General features: G+C 43.6%; 1 protein-coding gene across 1 annotated transcript in view; it reads left to right on the top strand.

The window, feature by feature from the left end:
• TRPV4 (transient receptor potential cation channel subfamily V member 4) overlaps nucleotides 1-19,936 on the top strand; it is a 139,919-nt gene that overhangs the window by 86,658 nt on the left and 33,325 nt on the right. The window contains exon 6 of the mRNA XM_029571294.1: nucleotides 4,319-4,617. Coding sequence (XP_029427154.1) covers nucleotides 4,319-4,617 — 299 coding nt within the window. The remainder of the gene's footprint in view (nucleotides 1-4,318; nucleotides 4,618-19,936) is intronic.

Below are 19,936 nucleotides of genomic sequence, written 5' to 3'. Positions count from 1 at the left end.
CCCCCCCCCGGGCTACATTGCCATTCTAATATAAAATAATTGTATTCCCCCAGGCTGAACATTTAGTGTGACTGGGCCCACTTTAGTAAAAATAAATAAAATAATACAAAAAAAAAACCCAACCCCAACAACACACTTTTCTCTGGAAGGCTATGAAAAGCAGCCCCGGCCATGTTTTCTTAGAATTCCTCACAAAAGAGTGCGGCGGTACTGGAGGATGTTAAACCTTTTGCACGCGGTCCTGAAACATTTGCCTCCTCCTGCCTCCCAGGAAAGCTTAGTACAGCTTGTTCAGGTTATTCAAACTTGGCAGCTGGGCCCGGGATTGAATTGCAGGCCTTTGAATGGAGAGAGACTGTTAGGCATCAAAGCAGTCTCTTAAAAAGCAGTTCTGTGTTCACCCTAACAGTTCCCTGCAGATTCTCCCCGTGCTGTGTGCTGAACGCTACTTCTCACTTGCACAGCTGAATTCTTGGTCACCGCCGTGAAGCTGAAGAGCTTGATGGCCCAGTAGCAGAACAGTGCACGAGACCCAGATTCGATTCCTAGCCTTTACTCTTACCTTCTCGTTTGGCCGGGGAGCGGAGGAGTAGCTTAGAGGAAGACCCTGGCAGGCCAGGGTTCAAATCCTGCTGACAGTCCTTGTGATATTGGGCAGATCACTTCATGGTCCATTGCCTCATGTAGAAACACAGGGGCCTATTTACTAAGCATTTTTCCTACAGCTGACCGAGGCCTGGTTTTATTGCATTGGGGGGGAGGGGGGCTATTGATATCATTGTTACGGGGGGACCTTTAAATTTGGGGTGAGGTGTCGGGTGGGGAAGGCTTGGGGAGCAGGTTTATATGCACCATCACGTGTATATGAACAGCACAGTACACACCTGTGAAAATTGGCTGTCATTCGGAGCGTGAGAGTAGTTACATCAAACCCAGATCTATTCTGCGCTCTGTTTTTTGCATTCATGTTTGTAACTGGCTTACATTTTGCTCTTCCTCATTTGTAGAGAGGTTCGGCGTCAGATCTGCAAATTTTCCCCTACCTCCCAAGAACTGTAACATAATCACAGCCAAACCATTCATCCATCATGATAAAGAGGTCGTCAGGCACAGACTTACATCTTGCCATGAGGGATATAAATATAACTTAAAAACGTAAATCATTTAAAGTAATGAAATTTCAACGGTTAATTGTTTAAATGGTGTTCACACGATGAGCCACCTACAGAACCCCCCCCCCCTCAGATATTCCCGAGCACTCCTCACCCCTTCCCCGATGTGCCCAGCAGCCCAGCCTGTGGAACTGTGCAGTGCGCTGGGAAAGGGAGTGCCACCGGCTAACCTCAGCGGCTCTCCAGATCCCGGCACTAAATATGCATATTTAATTGACTCAATGGTAAGACTTCACTAACTGTTTAATTGATTGTTTAAAAGGTTAATATTTCACATCTCTATTTGCCATGCACTAAATACAGAATAAGGCTTGGCTAATTTACAGTAATTATTATTAGAGTTAAATAATATTAGTTAAAGAAATTGGACGGTACTGAATGCAGTAAGATGATAATAGACACTAATACTGACTTGTAAACTGTAGTACTCCACATATTGCCAGCAGTCTGTAGACTCACTATATTGGTTTTCTAAGATAGTCCAATTAATGATCTAATAACAAGGCTTGACTCCACCAGCATGTAAGAGCTGATTTGCATGTTCACATTTTGTTTTGCTTCATATAAATTGCAGTGCTGAGACGGAAATGTCATCACCATCAGCTTAATGGCTACCGCTTGACATGTTCTGCGGTAACTGGAGACTCTTATTTGACTCACAGTGTCCAACTCTAGGGAATAAAGACAACCAGGTCTACCTGCCTGGTTCCCACGGTGACAAAACAGAGGATGTTGCATAGAATATGCAATACAATAGCAGTTAATTAGAGCTGCTGGTACTGTTTCCTTAACCTTTAAGCCCGTTTTTAAAATAAACTTTATTTGTCATTGTTTGAGAACAATTATCACAGTGCCATGTTCCTTCCGTAACTTGCTTTCGTAGAGTGGTAAGGTTCAGTTTCAGATTGTTTGTTTTGATTTGTCCTTCAAATTCAAAACTGACCATGACATCACTGGTTGGTTTGGTTTCCTGTGAACCCATAAGGGGATGATCAGGCCAGTTTCTGTCTTGAACTATCTGTGGTACAGTGGGCAAGAGATGTCTCTTTGGATTGCTTGCTCAACATCAGATGTGCTCCTATTGCATACTTTGCGCTGATTGCGCTTCTGCTCCGCCTCAACAGTTCTCTTCTGCTTGTAGACTTTAGCACTAGGATAGATGAGATTTTGACACTGAACTTCTCTACAAATGAGACTCTGGGTCAATGTTGACGAGGCTCAAAAGTGACTTGAGGGAGTCCTTGAAACGTCTTCTTGCCTTTCTGAGAGTAACTGCCCAGCTGTAGCTCGCCATAGAAGATTTTCTTTGGTAGCTCCTCATCTGGCATCCTAGTGATGTGACCTTTGGCCTGTCTCATCTGCAGTTTCTTCAGTAGAGTGTGGATGACTGGAATTCCAGCCCATATAAAAACCTCAGTGTCTGAGTCCTCGACTTGCCTTCTTCTCCTCATTAGTAATGAGATGATGTAACCTCGTAGAAATAGCTTCCAGAGTTTCTGGTTCTACACCACTTTTATATTTGCTTTTGCTGTGTTGTCACTGTCAGAAATATTTATTTATTTCTGATTTCCCAGGAAAGCTGTTTTATGGATGGGGATGGGTCAGAGGATGTTTCAGTGATTTGCTACCAACCTCATATTGCCTCTCGCAATGGCAGCTTTCTTATTGTGGGGAGCTCATCAGCTCTGCTCTTTGTTACCATACATCAGTTTAACCAGAAGCTCCCAAGAGCTTCCTCCAGCACATCATTGGGAATTTTACATTGAAAAAGCAAAGAAGACTTGGTTATTCCTTCTTATTGGAATATTGAAAGCTTTGCTGGTCCCAGTAAGGGAAGGACAGGCTCCCTCTGTTCCCCTCTCTCACAGCCCGGGAAAGTGCCGAAGCCTCAGTAAATAAGCATGAACTAACTATTCTTCAACTTTAAAAACTAAAGTAAAATCTAAAGAGATAAAAATATGGATCAAAGGCAGAGAGATGTTTTATTTGCACTCCATGTCAATTTTGTTAATGCAGGGAAGTGCATGGGTCACTTCCCTCTTTCTTTTTATTTTATTACCAATATATGTGTCTTGTCTTTCTGAGAGCAATCAAGGAGGCTTGCAAAGATTACAGAGTAATTACATTACAATGAGCATAATTAGACATACTATAGCAGTGCAGCATAAGTGCATGTAATAAGCTTAATCTTAAAGTAAAGGCATATAATGAGCCAGGCCCTGGATATGTTAAAATCTAAATTTTACACACAAGGAAAATAGTCCCCACCTTCTAAAACACTTTACCCAGTTTAACATGCAGTTCAGCTGATCTGAACCAGCAGATACTACATATCCTAATATTAGTACAGTACTAATTATAAACCTATCAGTAGGCTCAATTTTAAACATTCAATCAAAATAGAACATCTGAATCCTAGAGTTAAAACCACCAAATCATTAAATAACATCCAGTAGTCAACAGACTGCATTCTAAAATTAAATTATTTGCGCTTGAAGTTGTAGAAAGACCAGTGCCAGCAGGGTTGCTAGTTCTGCTTTTATCGCTTGACATAATATTGTTAAGACCTGGCCATGTTGTAACTTATATGTGTTACAGAAAAGCAGTTTCACCAGAAGAAAATAAGCGTGTAGGGCTGGCCTGGTGGCTAAATGGAAGTGCATTCAATTCCCCAGGTTCAGGTCTTCAGTTTCCCGGGTCGGCTGGGGCCAAGGGTGCTGTGGAGGCAGCGCTCACAATCCTAGAGCTGAGGGGCTCTTTCTAGAACCCTAAAATCCCTAAATCTAGCCTCCAGGGGCCACCACTGCATGAAGTGGTGGCCCCTGGAGGCTAGATTTAGGGATTTTAGGGTTCTAGAAAGAGCCCTGGTATTTAGCCCCCTAGAAAGATCCTGTAAACGAGGGTCAATCCCAGCAGTCCTAAGTGTTCATGCTGAAGCTTAAGGCTCCCTCTAGATCTGAAATCCCTGCATAGCCCCTGCTGCTACTCTCAACTCTTCCACTCTCCTCAGAGGATCCAACTACTGGATGGACACACTGAGGGTCAAACCAGAGAGGTGCCTTGGATTATGCCATTCCCTGTGTTAGCTTAAAGGCCAAAGGGACATTACATAGGGCAATTGATTTTTCTGCCCTCTCTCTTTCCAGGTGAGCTACCTCTGTCTCTCGCTGCCTGCACCAATCAGCCAGACATCGTTCACTACCTGACGGAGAATGCTCACAAGAAAGCTGACCTACGGCGGCAGGACTCGAGGGGGAGCACGGTGTTGCACGCGCTGGTGGCCATCGCCGACAACACCAAGGAGAACACCAAGTTTGTCACGAAAATGTATGACCTGCTGGTAATCAAGTGTTGCAAGCTCTACCCAGACTGCAGCCTGGAAGACTTTTTCAACAATGATGGTCTCTCACCTCTCATGATGGCAGCAAAGCTGGGGAAAATCGGGGTAAACATGAACGTTTGCGATATTTCACTGTCCTTAACCCTCAATGGCAAACACTGAAAAGTGGCAGAGCAAGCACGTCTAGGAAGAGATTCTGTAACAAAGCCTAGAATGAACACAGAGTTAAGTGTGACGCGGATCCTTAGCAGTGGAGAAACGAGAGAAAAATCCCAAATTACTTAGCACTGGAGGGCAATTTTCATTTATGTGGTAAATTTTGCTGTCTGAAAGCTGCCCGGCCAGTACCCGGCTAAATGACTGCACAGAGTTCAGCAATGTGCGGATTTTTGGCTGAGTTAAAAAGTTGGTGGGTTGGAGTGGGGGGCGCATGTTTAGGTCGGAGTGGGGGACGTAACCCACATAGATTGCATTTTCAAGGGGAAAAAGTACCTGCAGAGTAAAGCAGGGCACATCTCTGCAGATACTTACCCCCTCCCGGGGGCATTATCAGGGAGTTAGCAGGTGCCTACTTTCCGTATGCAGAGCCTGGGGGTGAAAGGACTCACAAAAATACCATATGGGAAAAGAGTATCAGATTATATCAAGCGCTACCGGTGTAATCCACAGGCTCTTTCCCACAGTGGGCTACAACCAGTATCATACAATTCAGCACTGAATTCACCTCATGTACCTTTTCCCAGTATCAAACTACTAAACCCTGAAAGATTTTTTTTTTTTTAATTGGATGTACCAAATCAGAAAATACAGTGTTACAATAATAAACAATAAAAAATACAGTGTTACATAAACAATATGAAGAGAACAACCATGATTTTCAATTGTTATCAATGGTTTGTCCCAAACCCTCCCTCCCCATGTAAAATGAGCCATACATAAATCGTCCTATATAAAATAATCATACAATCCTAACCATCACCAAGTCAGAATCAATAGTGATAGTTTTATCCTGATTTTTGCAGCCAAAGGTCAAGGATTATCAAAACGTGATGGAAAATCAGATTTCTAGAGGGTGTCCCATCTCCACTAATATGTGCACTTCAAAGCAGTGTGAAGATCATTTTACCCAAAGACAAGAGATAGGAGTATTAACTTCCTTCTATTTTTGCCACTCTGAAAATGGATCCCAAATTTTATGATATGCAGGAATGATATCGCGTCTAAGGGCTGTTAAGTGTACCATGTGACAATAAAAAAAATAAGCGGTTAATAGTTGCTTGAACTGTCGGAGATTTCGTTTGTTTCCAAAGTAAGGCAAGTTCACATCTTGCTGCGAGATATACTTGTAAGCAGAAACGTTTTTGGAACTGATTGAGCCCCACAGTTGGTCTTCCCAATAACGTGCTCAGGGCCTCTAACCTTATCTCCGCTTTAAGTAGCTGTGAAAGCCAAGTGGTTATTTGATTCCAAATCAGCGCCACCAAATATGCATATAAGAATCTAGTTCTCCATAATTTCGCCAACATTTATTAGAATAGGAGGAAGAGAAGTGATACACTTTAACAGGAACTAAGTACCATCTATATAAGAGCTTATAACAATTTTCCTGAATATGAGCACAAATAGAACTTTTCCGAGCACTTAGGTAGATCAAATCCCAGGCTTCTTCACTTATTGATATCCCCAAATCCTTTTCCCAGGCCTGCATATAAGAGTGTTGGGCGCTACCCTTAGATTGCAGCAGGATATATAGCTTTGAAATTAAACCTCTAATTTTATCAATCTGTGCACAGTAATTTTCAAATAGTGATTTAGTTAAACTTAAGGTCTGAGAATTTTTATGTGACAAAATGGTCGGATTTGGGCATATTCTAAAATATTTACTTCCCATCCAGAATGCTGCAATTTCAAGGTGTTCAAGGGTAGCATATCTCCTTGTAGCAATATATGCTCCATCTTTGTTACTCCTCTAGCTTCCCAGTCTTGAAATGATCTCAGATGCACTCCCACTGGGAAATAAACATGAAAAAGATGTGTAAGTAGGTAATACAAATGGCGACCTACTAATTTATCCCTCCACTGTCTCCACACTCTTATTGTAGAGTTTAAAGTGGTGGGCCAACACCTCAAAGATCGTCATGTGGTACAAGGTTGTCAGGGCATAGTTGACAACAGTTGTTCTCCTACCATGGCTTGCTCAATAGCTTGCCACTGCTTTGAAGTCAAATTTCTGTGAAGATCGAGGATTATTCCTAATTGGGCGGCCGTGTAGTACTAATGGAGATTTGGAACCCCCAGGCCTCCTTGTTCTTTAGCAAGATACATAATTTGTCTGGAGACCCTAGGAGGTCTGCGCTTCCAAATAAAATAAAAAACCTTTTTTTGCCACACCCACAATATTGAGGCCGACAAATAAAAAGGGATAGTAATAAACAAATTTGATAATTGATATTCATCCTAACCAGGAGAAGGTGTCTCTATCCCACTTACCCAAATCTCCTTCCACCTTTCTTATCAATGGGTCATAATTTAACGAGAATAAATCCTTGATATTAGCTCCAATATGGATCCCAAGGTATAGAAACATAGAAACATAGAAACATAGAAATGACGGCAGAAGAAGACCGAATGGCCCATCCAGTCTGCCCAGCAAGCCTCACACATTTTTTCTCTCATACTTATCTGTTTCTCTTAGCTCTTTGTTCTATTCCCCTTCCACCCCCACCATTAATGTAGAGAGCAGTGATGGAGCTGCTTCCAAGTGAAATATCTAGCTTGATTAGTTAGGGGTAGTAGGGGCAGTAACCGCCGTGATAAGCAAGCTACACCCATGCTTATTTGTTTTACCTAGACTATGTTGTACAGCCCTTGTTGGTTTTTTTTTTTTCTTCTCCCCTGCCGTTGAAGCAGGGAGCTATGCTGGACATGCGTGAAGTATCAGTTTTTTTCTCCCCTGCCGTTGAAGCAGAGAGCCATGCTGGATATGCATTGAAAGTGAAGTATCAGGCACATTTGGTTTGGGGTAGTAACCGCCGTAACAAGCCAGCTACTCCTCGCTTTGTGATTGCGAATCCTTTTTTTCTTCACCCCTGTCGTTGAAGCTATGCAGGATATGCGTGAAGCATCAGTTTTTTGTTTTTGTTTTTGGTTTTTTTTTCCCCTGCTGTTGAAGCAGAGAGCTATGCTGGAAATGCGTGATGTATCAGTCTTTCTCCCATGCCGATGAAGCAGAGAACCATGCTGGATATGCATGGAAAGTGAAGTATCAGGCACATTTGGTTTGGGGTAGTAACCGCCGTAACAAGCCAGCTACTCCCCGCTTTTTGAGTGCGAACCCTTTTTCTTCTCCCTTGCCGTTGTAGCAGAGAGCTCTGCTGGATGTGTGAAGTATCAGTTATTCTTCTCCCCTGTCATTGAAGCAGAGAGCTATGCTGTATATGCATTGAAAGTGAAGTATCAGGCATATTTGGTTTGGGGTAGTAACCGCTGTAACAAGCCAGCTACTCCCCTCTTTGTGAGTGCAAATCCTTTTTTCCATTACCTCTTGCTGTTGAAGCTTAGAGCGATGTTGGAGTCACAGTAAGCATGTGCATGTTTATTTAATAAGGGTATTGTGTCAATAGCCATCATTCTGGCGAGTCACCCACTCTTCATTGGCGGCCTCTTGACTTTATGGATCCGCAGTGTTTATCCCACGCCCCTTTGAAGTCTTTCACAGTTCTGGTCTTCACCACTTCCTCCGGAAGGGCATTCCAGGCATCCACCACCCTCTCCGTGAAGAAATACTTCCTGACATTGGTTCTGAATCTTCCTCCCTGGAGCCTCAAATCGTGACCCCTGGTTCTGCTGATTATTTTCCTACGGAAGAGGTTTGTCGTTGTTTTTGGATCATTAAAACCTTTCAAGTATCTGTTAAAACCTTTCAAGTATCTGAAAGGTTTTAAGGACCTAATAGCCCACCTGAAGGGAAAGCAGTTTTTTAAAGTACTGCTGGTGGCACTATCAAGATTAACATGCAGAATCTCCAACTTTTCAAAAATAACCTTAAATCCAGAGACACCACGCTGAAAGTTTGCAGTTCAGAGGTACCCCCCTGTAGCGAAATATCAGGGTTTGTAAGGGTGAATAGAAGTTGTCTGCAAATAAAGAATGTTTAAACTGCATGCCCCCTCTATTTACGCCCAAAATATTGATAGAATTGTGAATTCTGTAATTAAAGGGCTCTAAAAGTAAAGCAAATAAGAGGGGTGACAGCGGGCAACCCTGCCTGGAACTTCTCTCTATGGGGAAGTGCTCGCCATATCCACCATTGACTTTAACCTGAGCCTGCGGTGAGTCATAATTTCTGTAACCAGTTGAGAAAAAATGGCCCAAACTGCATCTTTTGCAGAGTTTGAAACAGGAAAGGCCAGTGTACCATGTTGAAGGCCTTCTCTGTGTCAACAGAAAGCAAGATGGTTGGTACCCTATTTTCCCGTACCCACCATAAAAGGTCTATTATTTTACGGACATTATCTGCCGAAGAGCAGTTGGAACAAAATCTGCTTGATCAGATTGGACTAGACTGGGCAATATAGTAAAGGAGCTGGCTGAAGTTAAAGCTCAATTAGCTTCAGTAAAGAGAATTTCACCTACATTACAGTACTCAGAAAATAATTCCCCAGTGCCACAGAAAAACCAGGAGTCAAGAAAAAAGAGAGATACAGTAGGCTCAGGTAGGATAACACATGTGACCCACAGTCACCCATTCTTCACAGATGGGCAGCCCACAAGTATACCCCCCCAATCAAACAGGACATTAAAGAACTCATTAAAAACCAGGATTTCAGTGAGCTCTGGTAGAATTAGATCTGTGATGAGGAGACACACACTGTATCAAGTGCAACAAGAACAAAAAGCCTTCTCTCTATTAAACACTGAAGAAGTTCTTGAGAAAAACATCGAAGTGTTACCAGAAAAGAGAAAAAAAACCCAATGCAGAAATTCAAAATCCATAACCAAAAGAAAAAGCACATTGAGATGGATGACTCTGTCATCAGTGGCACAACTGCAATGGGAAAAAGTGAAGTGAATAGCAAATCTCAACTAAAGTCTCAAAAGGAGTCAAGGAAAAGCAGTAACCTTAACGAGAAAACCTGGAAAGCTATGACCACAAATGCTCATAGTTTGGGAAATAAAATCCCAGATCTGCAAGCCCTAATGGTGGAAGCAGACTTGGACGTTTTGCTATCACAGAGACATGGTTCACAGAATCTCATGATTGGGATATGGCAATACCTGGCTATAACTGGTTAAGGAAGGACAAGTGGATAGAAAAGGGGGAGGTGTGGCTCTTTATATCAGCAACAATATCCAAGCATCTGAGCTGCAAGGAAGATGGGGAAATGAAGAAGCACTATGGGCCGATCTAAAAAAAGATGACGGGGCATCCATTTATATTGGAGTGGTTTAAAGGCCTCCAAACCAAAAGGAAGAGTTGGACAGAGATCTGGTTGAAGACATCCAAAAGATAGGAAAGAAGGGAGAGGTGGTGATCATTGGAGACTTTAATATGCCAGATGTAGACTGGAAAATCCCATCTGCAGAATCTAAAAATAGTAGAGCGATAGTGGATGCCCTGCAAGTAGCTTTGTTCAAATAAATGGTAATGGAACCCACGAGAGAAGGAGCTATACTCGACTTAGTGCTCACTAATGGAGATAATGTCTATGATGTCCAGGTGGGTGCCCACCTCAGCACCAGTGATCATCAAACGGTATGGTTTAATATCACAAAAAGGATACAGAAAAGAAACACAAAGACCCAAGTTTTGCAGTTCAAAAACACGGACTTTGAGGAAATGGGGAAGTACCTGGAGGAAGAACTTAAAGGCTGGGAGAACGAAAGAGATGTGGATCAGCAGTGGACCAATCTAAAAGGAGCAATTACCAAGGCAACTACTCTATATGTTAGAAAAGTACAGAAAAGCAAAAGAAAAATGAAACCTATCTGGTTCTCAAAGGAGGTGGCTGACAAAATAAAGGCCAAAAGAACAGCATTCAAGAAATATAAAACATTCCAAAGGGAGGACCACAAAGAAAATATTTGATTGAACTGAGGGAGACGAAGAAATTAATCAAGACGGCAAAAAGTCAAGCGGAAGAGAGGATTGCCAAGGAGATAAAGAATGGTGACAAAACATTTTTCAGATACATCAGCGAAAAGAGAAAAGTTCAAAGTGGTATAGTGAAATTGAAAGGTAGAAAGGATCAATGTGTGGAGAGTGACAAAGAAATGGCAGAAATATTAAATGAATACTTCAGTTCTGTGTTCACTAAAGAAGACCCTGGAGAAAGACCATCTCTACTTAACAAGAAACTGGAGGGGAGTGGAGTAGATGAAAATCCATTTACAGTAGAAAATGTATGGGAAGAGCTGAAGAATCTGAAAGTGGACAAAGCCATGGGGCCTGATGAGGTTCATCCCAGGATACTGAGGGAGCTCAGAGATGTGCTGGCAGGTCCACTGTGTGACCTGTTCAATAGATCCCTAGAAACGGGAGTGGTGCCGAGTGATTGGAGAAGAGCGGTGGAGGTCCCGCTTCACAAGAGTGGGAACAGAGAAGAGGCTGGTAACTACAGACCAGTTAGCCTCACTTCGGTAGTAGGAAAAGTAATGGAGTCACTGTTGAAAGAGAGAATAGTGAACTATCTACAGTCCAGAGAATTGCTGGACCAGAGGCAGCATGGATTCACCAGGGGAAGATCCTGTCAGACAAATCTGATTGACTTTTTTGACTGGGTAACCAAGGAATTGGATCAAGGAAGAGCGCTCGATGTCATCTACTTGGATTTCAGCAAAGCTTTTGATACAGTTCCGCACAGGAGACTGGTGAATAAAATGAGAAGCTTAGGAGTGAGTGCCGAGGTGGTGGCCTGGATTGCAAACTGGTTGACGGACAGAAGACAATGTGTGATGGTAAATGGAACTCTCTCTCTGAACAGAGAGCGGTTTTAAGCGGTGTACCGCAAGGATTGGTGGTGGGACCGGTCCTGTTCAATATCTTTGTGAGCGACATTGCGGTTTGTCTATTTGACAAACCGCAATGTCGCTCACAGATCTGCAACAGAGTGGACACACCGCAATGTCGCTCACAGATCTGCAACAGAGTGGACACACCAGAAGGAGTGGAGAGAATGAGACGGGATTTAAGGAAGCTGGAAGAGTGGTCGAAGATATGGCAGCTGAGATTCAATGCCAAGAAGTGCAAAGTCATGCATATGGGGAGTGGAAATCTGAATGAACTGTATTCCATAAGGGGGGAAGGCTGATGTGCATGGAGCAGGAGAGAGACCTTGGGGTGATAGTGTCTAATGATCTGAAGTCAGCGAAACAATGTGACAAGGCGATAGCAAAAGCCAGAAGAACACTGGGCTGCATAGAGAGAGGAATATCGAGTAAGAAAAGGGAAGTGATTATCCCCTTGTACAGGTCCTTGGTGAGGCCTCACCTGGAGTACTGTGTTCAGTTCTGGAGACCGTATCTACAAAGAGACAGAGACAAGATGGAAGCAGTACAGAGAAGGGCGACCAGAAAGGTGGAGGGTCTTCATCGAATGACTTATGAGGAGAGATTGAAGAATCTAAATATGTACACCCTGGAAGAAAGGAGGAGCAGGGGTGATATGATTCAAACTTTCAGATACTTGAAAAGTTTTAACGATCCAAAGACAACGACAAACCTTTTCCGTCAAACAAAAATCAGCAGAACCAGGGGTCACGAGCTGAAGCTCCAGGGAGGAAGACTCAGAACCAATGTCAGGAAGTATTTCTTCATGGAGAGGGTGGTGGATGCCTGGAATGCCCTTCCGGAGGAAGTGGTGAAGACCAGAACTGTGAAGGACTTCAAAGAGGCGCGGGATAAACACTGTGGATCCATCAAGTCTAGAGGACGTGAATGAAGAGGGGGTGGCTCGCGGGAATGAAGGCTACTACCTGGAGATAATACCCTTATTCAATATACATACACACGGTTAATGCGACTCCAACATTGCTCTAAGCTTCAACAGTAAGAGGAAACGTGGAAAAAAAAAAGGATTTGCATTCACAAAAAAGCGGGGTGTAGCTTGCTTGTTACGGCGGTTACTACCCCCAAACCAAATAAGCCTGATACTTTACTTTCAATGTATATCTAGCATTGCTCTCTGCTTCAACGGCAGGGGAGAAAGTCTGATACTGATACTTCATTTCAACGCATATCCAGCATAGCTCTCTGCTTCAACAGCAGGGGAGAAAGTCTGATACTTCACTTTCAACGCATAGCTCTCTGCTTCAGCAGCAGGAGAGAAAGTCTGTTACTTCACTTTCAACGCATAGCCAGCACAGCTCTCTGCTTCAACGGCAGGGGAGAAAGTCTGTTACTTCACCTTCAACGCATAGCCAGCATAGCTCTCTGCTTCAATGGCAGGGGCAATGTAGAAAAGAGTATCTATATATAGAGAGAACAACCAACAAGGACTAAATTACATAGTCGAGTAAACAAAAGTATGGGTGTAGCTTGCTTATTGAGGCGGTTACTACCCATAACTAAGCTACATATTCAATTAGATGCAGTTCCAACACTGCTCTCTACATTAATGGTGGGGTGGAAGGGAAATAAAACTAAAAGGTACTAAGAGCCAAGCATAACAAGTAAGAGGAAAAAAAAAGTGCATAGCTTGTTGGGCAGACTGGATGGGCCGTTTGGTCTTCTTCTGCCGTCATTTCTATGTTTCTATGTTTCTATATGTAAGTATTTAAGTGCCCCGCTAGCACCCGGGCCAGAATGTTTAAATCAAGATTTATTAGGGATATGGATCTATAGGAACCGCAAAGAGAGGGATCACGTCCTGGTTTCGCAATTACTGTGATCCCAGCTACATTGGAACCAGTAGCCAAATCCTTTCCTGTTCTTAGGGAATTAAACATCTCTGTTAGAGGCGAGACCAGGATATGAGAGAAGCGTTTATAGTAAAGGCCAGTGAACCTGTCTAGTCCTGGTGCTTTACCAGCCTTCGGATCTTTAATAGCAGTAAACACTTCGGGGGTAGATATAGGAAAATCTAAAAAAGCCTGTTGTTACTGGGTCAGCTGTGGTAAAGAAGGATGCTACTACAACTATTCCATGATGGACAGGTCTGTTATGGTTTTATTACTAGCATACAACGATTTATAAAAATCCGTGAAGCAGCCTCTAATAGCCGAGGAGTTCGAGCACACTCATTTTGCATATTTTTAATTTTCACAATAACATTTTGGTCCTGACGGGCTTTCAGTCTCTGTGCTGGCCAGCTTTGTTCCCCCCTGTTGCGTCCATCGGTATTCGACGGCTTTGCCCCGCTTGCCTCACCTTATTCTCGGCTCCTCCTGCTTACCTGGGCAAGATAGCTACCGCCGCGTCTTCCAGCCGACCTCTCTGGCCTCCCCAGAATGGCTATGGTGCAGCCTTCCACCATTGCTCCTCCCAGGAACCTACTAGGGTGTGCGCGCATGCGCAACCCATGCCTTTGTACCACCCTTGGCGCGAACCTCGAGGGCGTTCCCTCATGCTGACATCATGCCATCCGGGTATATTACCTTCACTAATTTGCTAGCTCGTTGAGTTGGCAAGGACTCAAATCCATTCTTTTCTATACTACTCTGCCACTTCCGGGCTGCAGCAGGAAGCTCTCTCTCTGCCCTTCAGGGTATATGCTAACTTGGGTACCCACTCCTCGGGGGCCCTCTGCTTTATTTCAAGTGCCTTACAGGGAACAGGTACTCGCTCCTTGAGGGCCTGCTTTCCCTGCCTCGGTGCCTGTACCTTCAACTACTTGGTGGAATCGCACACCAACAGTAAACACCTAGTAAGTACTCTAATTCTCAGTCTATCTCATCCACAGTATCTCCTCACTGGGAGACCTGCTACGGAAGCTCCTGACGTCATCTAGAAGAGAAGAACTCCCTCTGCTGAGGTCCCTGAGACTACAACCACAGACTGCCTCACTATTGCCACCTCTGGAGGAGATCTTCATGCTGTACAATAAAGAATTATCCTGTGTTTTGTGTGCACGAGTCTAACCCAGTGCTGTGGCTCCTCACGGGGCTCCTCCCCGTGGGCGTGGTCATCTCCACAGCACCCAAGGATCCACAAAACACACGTTATCATAACAGATTGCTAACTCCATGGATCCGGCTCAGCTCACTGCGTTGCAGGCCATTCCAGGCCTGGCTCAGCAGATTTCCAGACTGCGCTGGAAGGACTGACCACTGCATTTAATCTACTGCACACACAGATGAACTCGCCTTCCACCTCAGTTAAAGAAGCTAAACTGTCTGCGGTGACGGTCAAGACTACGGTGCCTCTAGCAGCTCCCACCTGCTTCTCGGGAGAAGTATGGAGATGCAGAGACTTCATTAACCAGTGCTGCATGCACTTTGCATTACAACCTGGCCACTTTCCCTCAGCCTATGCCAAGACAACCTACATCCTGTCGTATCTAGATGGATGAGCATTGTCTTGGGCCTCTTCGCTGTGGGAGCGCGAGGATCCAATCCTTCATGACCTTGAAGGATTTCTTGAACTGTTTAAATCAGTCTTCGAAGATCCTGCCCGGTATACAATTGCAGGATCTTCTTTGGTTCACCTGAAGCAAGGGAACAAACCATTAGCTGACTTTGCTATCGAATTCAAGACACTGGCGTCTGAATTATCCTGGGACCCGAGATGCCTGAAGACCCTCTTCTTTGAAGGACTGAACTCTCGTCTGAAAGACTAACTCGCCGCTCGTGAGATGCCTGAGACCTTGGCTGAACCAGTAAAATTGGCAACAAGGATCGATCGCCGACTTCGCAACAAGGTTCACGAAATCAAGACTCCCAAGAGACCGTTTCTGTGCGAAGTTTGAGTCAAAGTCCACACTCAGGCTTGTTCCTTCGGTCCCAGCAGCCGGCGAAGAAGAACCTATGCAGTTAGGCCGCAGCCATCTGACTTCAAAAGAGAGAAGAACGCGGAAGAGATTGGGGCTGTGTATGTACTGTGGACAAGCCAGTCATGCTGTCCAAAATTGCCCCATATCTCCGGGAAACTGGCAGACCTAAGTCCTGCGGGAGGATTTTTCTTAGGTCTCACCACTCCTTCTCCTCCACTCTCTCTTCCTGTATCCTTGATCTGCGGATCGTTAGAGTACCAGACTCTTGCCTTATTGGACTCTGGGGCAGGAGGCAATTTCATTCTACAACGATTAGTGGAGCACCTACGGATCCCCACTTCCACTATGAAGCCTCCACTACTTCTTTCATCCATCCATGGAGAGCCCTTACCGGGCGAAGTAACACTACGCACTGAGCCAGTGTGCCTACGAACCGGTGCCCTCCATTTTGAGACCATCTCCTTCTTTGTTTTAGAGAAGGCCATGCACCCTATAGTACTGAGATTACCCTGGCTGCAGCAGCATATGCCTCAATTCAATTGGGCTACACTGGAACTGCCTAGATGGGGACCTGACTGCCATGATAAATGCCTGAAGGAGGTAGTTCCGTTACCCTGTATGCCTACTACCCCAGTGCTGCTGGGGTTGCCGCATCAATATGCATCTTTCCAAGATGTCTTTTCAGAAGAAGCTGCAGATGAACTCCCGCCTCACAGACCTTATGACTGCGCTATTAATCTAAAGTCTAATACGGAGCCACCCAAGGGTAGGGTGGACTCCCTGTCCATGGCAGAAAATAAAGCCATGTCTGAATATATCCAGGAAAATCTCCAAAAAGGCTTCATAAGACCATCCAAGTCCCCTGCTGGCGCAGGTGTTTTCTTTGTGGGCAAAAACGATGGTACATTACGTCCATGTATAGACTACAGAGGCCTCAATGAAATAACAATTAAGGATTGTTACCCTCTGCCTCTGATTTCAGAGCTATTCAATAGACTACAAGGAGCTCAAATCTTTTCCAAACTGGATCTGAAAGGAGCCTACAATTTACTTCGCATTCGAGATAGTGATGAGTGGAAGATGGCCTTCAACACTCAGGACAGTCACTTTGAATATTTAATGATGCCGTTCGGCCTGTGCAACGCCCCGGCTGTCTTTCAAAATTTAATGAACGGCATTTTCCAGGATCTCCTCGATAAGTGTGTTGTTGTTTACTTGGACGACATGCTGATATTCTCGCAAGACATGACCACTCATCAGGAGGATGTTAAGAGAGTGCTACAGAGGCTCCGTGAGAACCATCTCTATGCCAAGCTATCCAAATGTGAATTTCACAAAGAGTCAGTGCCTTTCCTAGGCTACATCGTCTCCAATCAAGGCTTTCAAATGGATCCACAGAAGCTGGAGAGTATCCAGAAATGGGCACAACCCACCGGGTTAAAAGCTCTCAGATGCTTCTTAGGTTTCGCCAACTATTACAGGACCTTCATCAAGAATTACTCTTCACTCACAGTGCCGCTTACAGCTATGACAAAGAAAGGTGCCAATGTTGCTAATTGGTCTCCAGAGGCGATAGCTGCATTCCAGAAACTAAAAGATGCCTTTTCCAGTAAGCTGTATCTTCGACACCCAGACATCTCCAAGCCTTTCATTGTGGAGGTCGATGCCTCAGACATTGACGTACGGGCCATATTAAGTCAGGCTGGTGATTCAAAAGTTCCACAACCATGCTCATTCTTCTCCCACCGCTTCTCTCCTGCAGAGAGAAATTACGGAATAGGAGATAAGGAGCTTCTGGCTATTAAGATGTCATTCGAAGAATGGCACCCTTGGCTTGAAGGAGCGCAAAATCAAGTAACGGTCTTCACAGACCATAAGAATCTGGAGTACCTCTGCAACGCACAGCGCCTGAATCATAGACAAGTGAGATGTTCTCTGTTTTTCAACAGATTCAACTTTGTGCTCAAGTACCGCCCTGGAGATAAGAATATCAGAGCTGACGCTCTATCTTGCTCATTCCTCTCCGAGGACATACCTGAAGAACCGCAACACATCATTGACCCAGAGAAGGTCATATTGGCAGCTACCCACTCAGTACCTTCAGGAAAGACTATCGTACCCAATAACCTCAGAAAGAAGTTATTGGCTTGGGCCCACAACTCCAAACTTTCAGGACATCCTGGTCAATGTAGAACCCTGTCTAAACTTCACTATGTTGTGGTTTAATGGTTGTGATTTGTATCTGCATTTCACATTTCATTATGGAGACATGACAGTACCTTTTTTAGATATCACAATTTCAAAACAATTAGATTCTTTTTTCTACTCTGTATTTCAAAAGCTGACTGATCGCAGTACACTATTAGGTTACGCTAGCTGTCATCTGCAATGCTTAAAGGATAGCATTCCTTTTGGTCAATTTTTGCGTCTTAGAAGATTGTGTTTAACGGTACAAGAGTACAAATGTAAAGTGAATGCTATGTTTACCAAGTTTGTTGATAGAGGGTATCCCCCCATTATTGTAAGAAGAGCGATGAAGCATGCTCATTGGAATGATAGGGAAACATTATTACAAGTACAACGCAAGAAACCAATGAATAAATTAATGCGTTCTACCGTTTTCTCCCTCTATATATTGTGTAGCGAGAAGTATATATAAACATTGGCATGTTTTACAATTACATTCATCCTTTCTAGAAAAACCATTGATAGCCAATCAAAAGGGCCATAACATATGATAGAGGTGTTTAAAATCATGAGAGGTCTAGAAGGGGTAGATGTGAATCGGTTATTTACTCTTTCGGATAATAGAAAGACTAGGGGGCACTCCATGAAGTTAGCATGTGGCACATTTAAAACTAATCGGAGAAAGTTCTTTTTTTACTCAACGCACAATTAAATTCTGGAATTTGTTGCCAGAGGATATGGTTAGTGCAGTTAGTATAGCTGTGTTTAAAAAAGGATTGGATAAGTTCTTGGAGGAGAAGTCCTGCTATTAATTAAGTTGACTTAGAAAATAGCCACTGCTATTACTAGCAACGGTAACATTGAATAGACTTAGTTTTTGGGTACTTGCCAGGTTCTTATGGCCTGGATTGGCCACTGTTGGAAACAGGATGCTGGGCTTGATGGACCCTTGGTCTGACCCAGTATGGCATGTTCTTATGTTCTTATAAGAGACCAAATTGTGAGATCTTGTTTTGCTCCAGATCAAGTACAGTCTACTCCAAATGTTATAGGCCATTTTCCACGTGGTTCCTGTATTGGCTGTCAACAGTTACATATTAATAATGATTTAACCTTGGAAAGGTTACAGAATTTTGTGCCGAAGACTTCTACTACCTGTTTGTCTAGCAAGGTGGTGTATGTGATATGGTGTCCTTGTAAATTTTATATATAGGGAAAACTATGCATTGTCTTAAGACTCGTATAATAGAATATTGCAACATGATTCATTGTAAGAAGGATTGCCTTTCTTTTGAACATGTTTTTGAAGATCTGCAAACTGATAAGCGAAGGGGGGATTACGGTTTGCGCTTACTTCAAGATGAACAATGCTGGATATTTGCCTTACAGACTGTCCACCTGAAGGGTTTAAATAAAGAAATAGCTTGCTTGGTTTATATGTAAAGTGGATGATGTTTATAGACAACACTTTTCTAATGGTTGTGTATTTGATTGATTGGGTTGTTTTTCTGTTTGTTTTGTTCTTTTTTTGTGTGGGATTATTTTGATTGGTTCAAAGTGAAGGAAACCAGGAGATTTAAAAATGGAAGGGAAGGGGCGGGAGTGAGAGTGAGAGTGTTTCCGCCATTTTTTGAAAATTTTGTGGGCCAATCAGAGCCAGGTTGAAAGGCATGTTTCCAACGGGTAGCCTTTTTAGTGGTTTTTAAGTATATATCTTTTTAACCATTGCCTTGTTCTTAAAATACCCCAAGTCTCTTGTCCTGTATGTCTGTCTTATTAGATTGTAAGCTCTATTGAGCAGGGACTGTCTCTTATGTGTTGTTTGTACAGTGCTGCGTATGTCATAGAAATGTTTAGTAGTAGTAGTAGAGGAGAAGGGGAAGGAGAGCACCCCCCACACGCACACACATTGGGGGGAGGGGAAGAAGAGGGCTACAAAGTGGAACATGGAAGGAGGAGGGGGCAAAGAAGAGAAAAAAATTGCAATTCACACACCCCAAAATGAGGGTAGGGGTAACTGGCTCTCCTCTACACAACCCTGCCCTCTCTGCTTTCATACCTCCCCCCACATATCCCCACTCTCTCCACAGCAGAGTTGGTGGGTGAAGCTTGTTAAAGTTCCCCTGAAGCAGGTACAGAGGTGCCGAAACATCGGCAATCTCGGGAGAGTGTTTGTTTCTGCACGGTTGAGCACTTCTTTTTGAGTTGGCGAATGAGAGGATAACCATGATTGATAAACTAAGTCAGTTTTAGTGTTTGATAAAATTATTAGACAGCAATATAATAAAATATAGAGAATATAGAGAAAAC

Source organism: Rhinatrema bivittatum, chromosome 11 (genome assembly GCF_901001135.1).
Source record: "Rhinatrema bivittatum chromosome 11, aRhiBiv1.1, whole genome shotgun sequence".
Taxonomy (NCBI): Eukaryota; Metazoa; Chordata; class Amphibia; order Gymnophiona; family Rhinatrematidae; genus Rhinatrema; species Rhinatrema bivittatum.
This window is presented reverse-complemented; position numbering and strand designations above follow the sequence as displayed.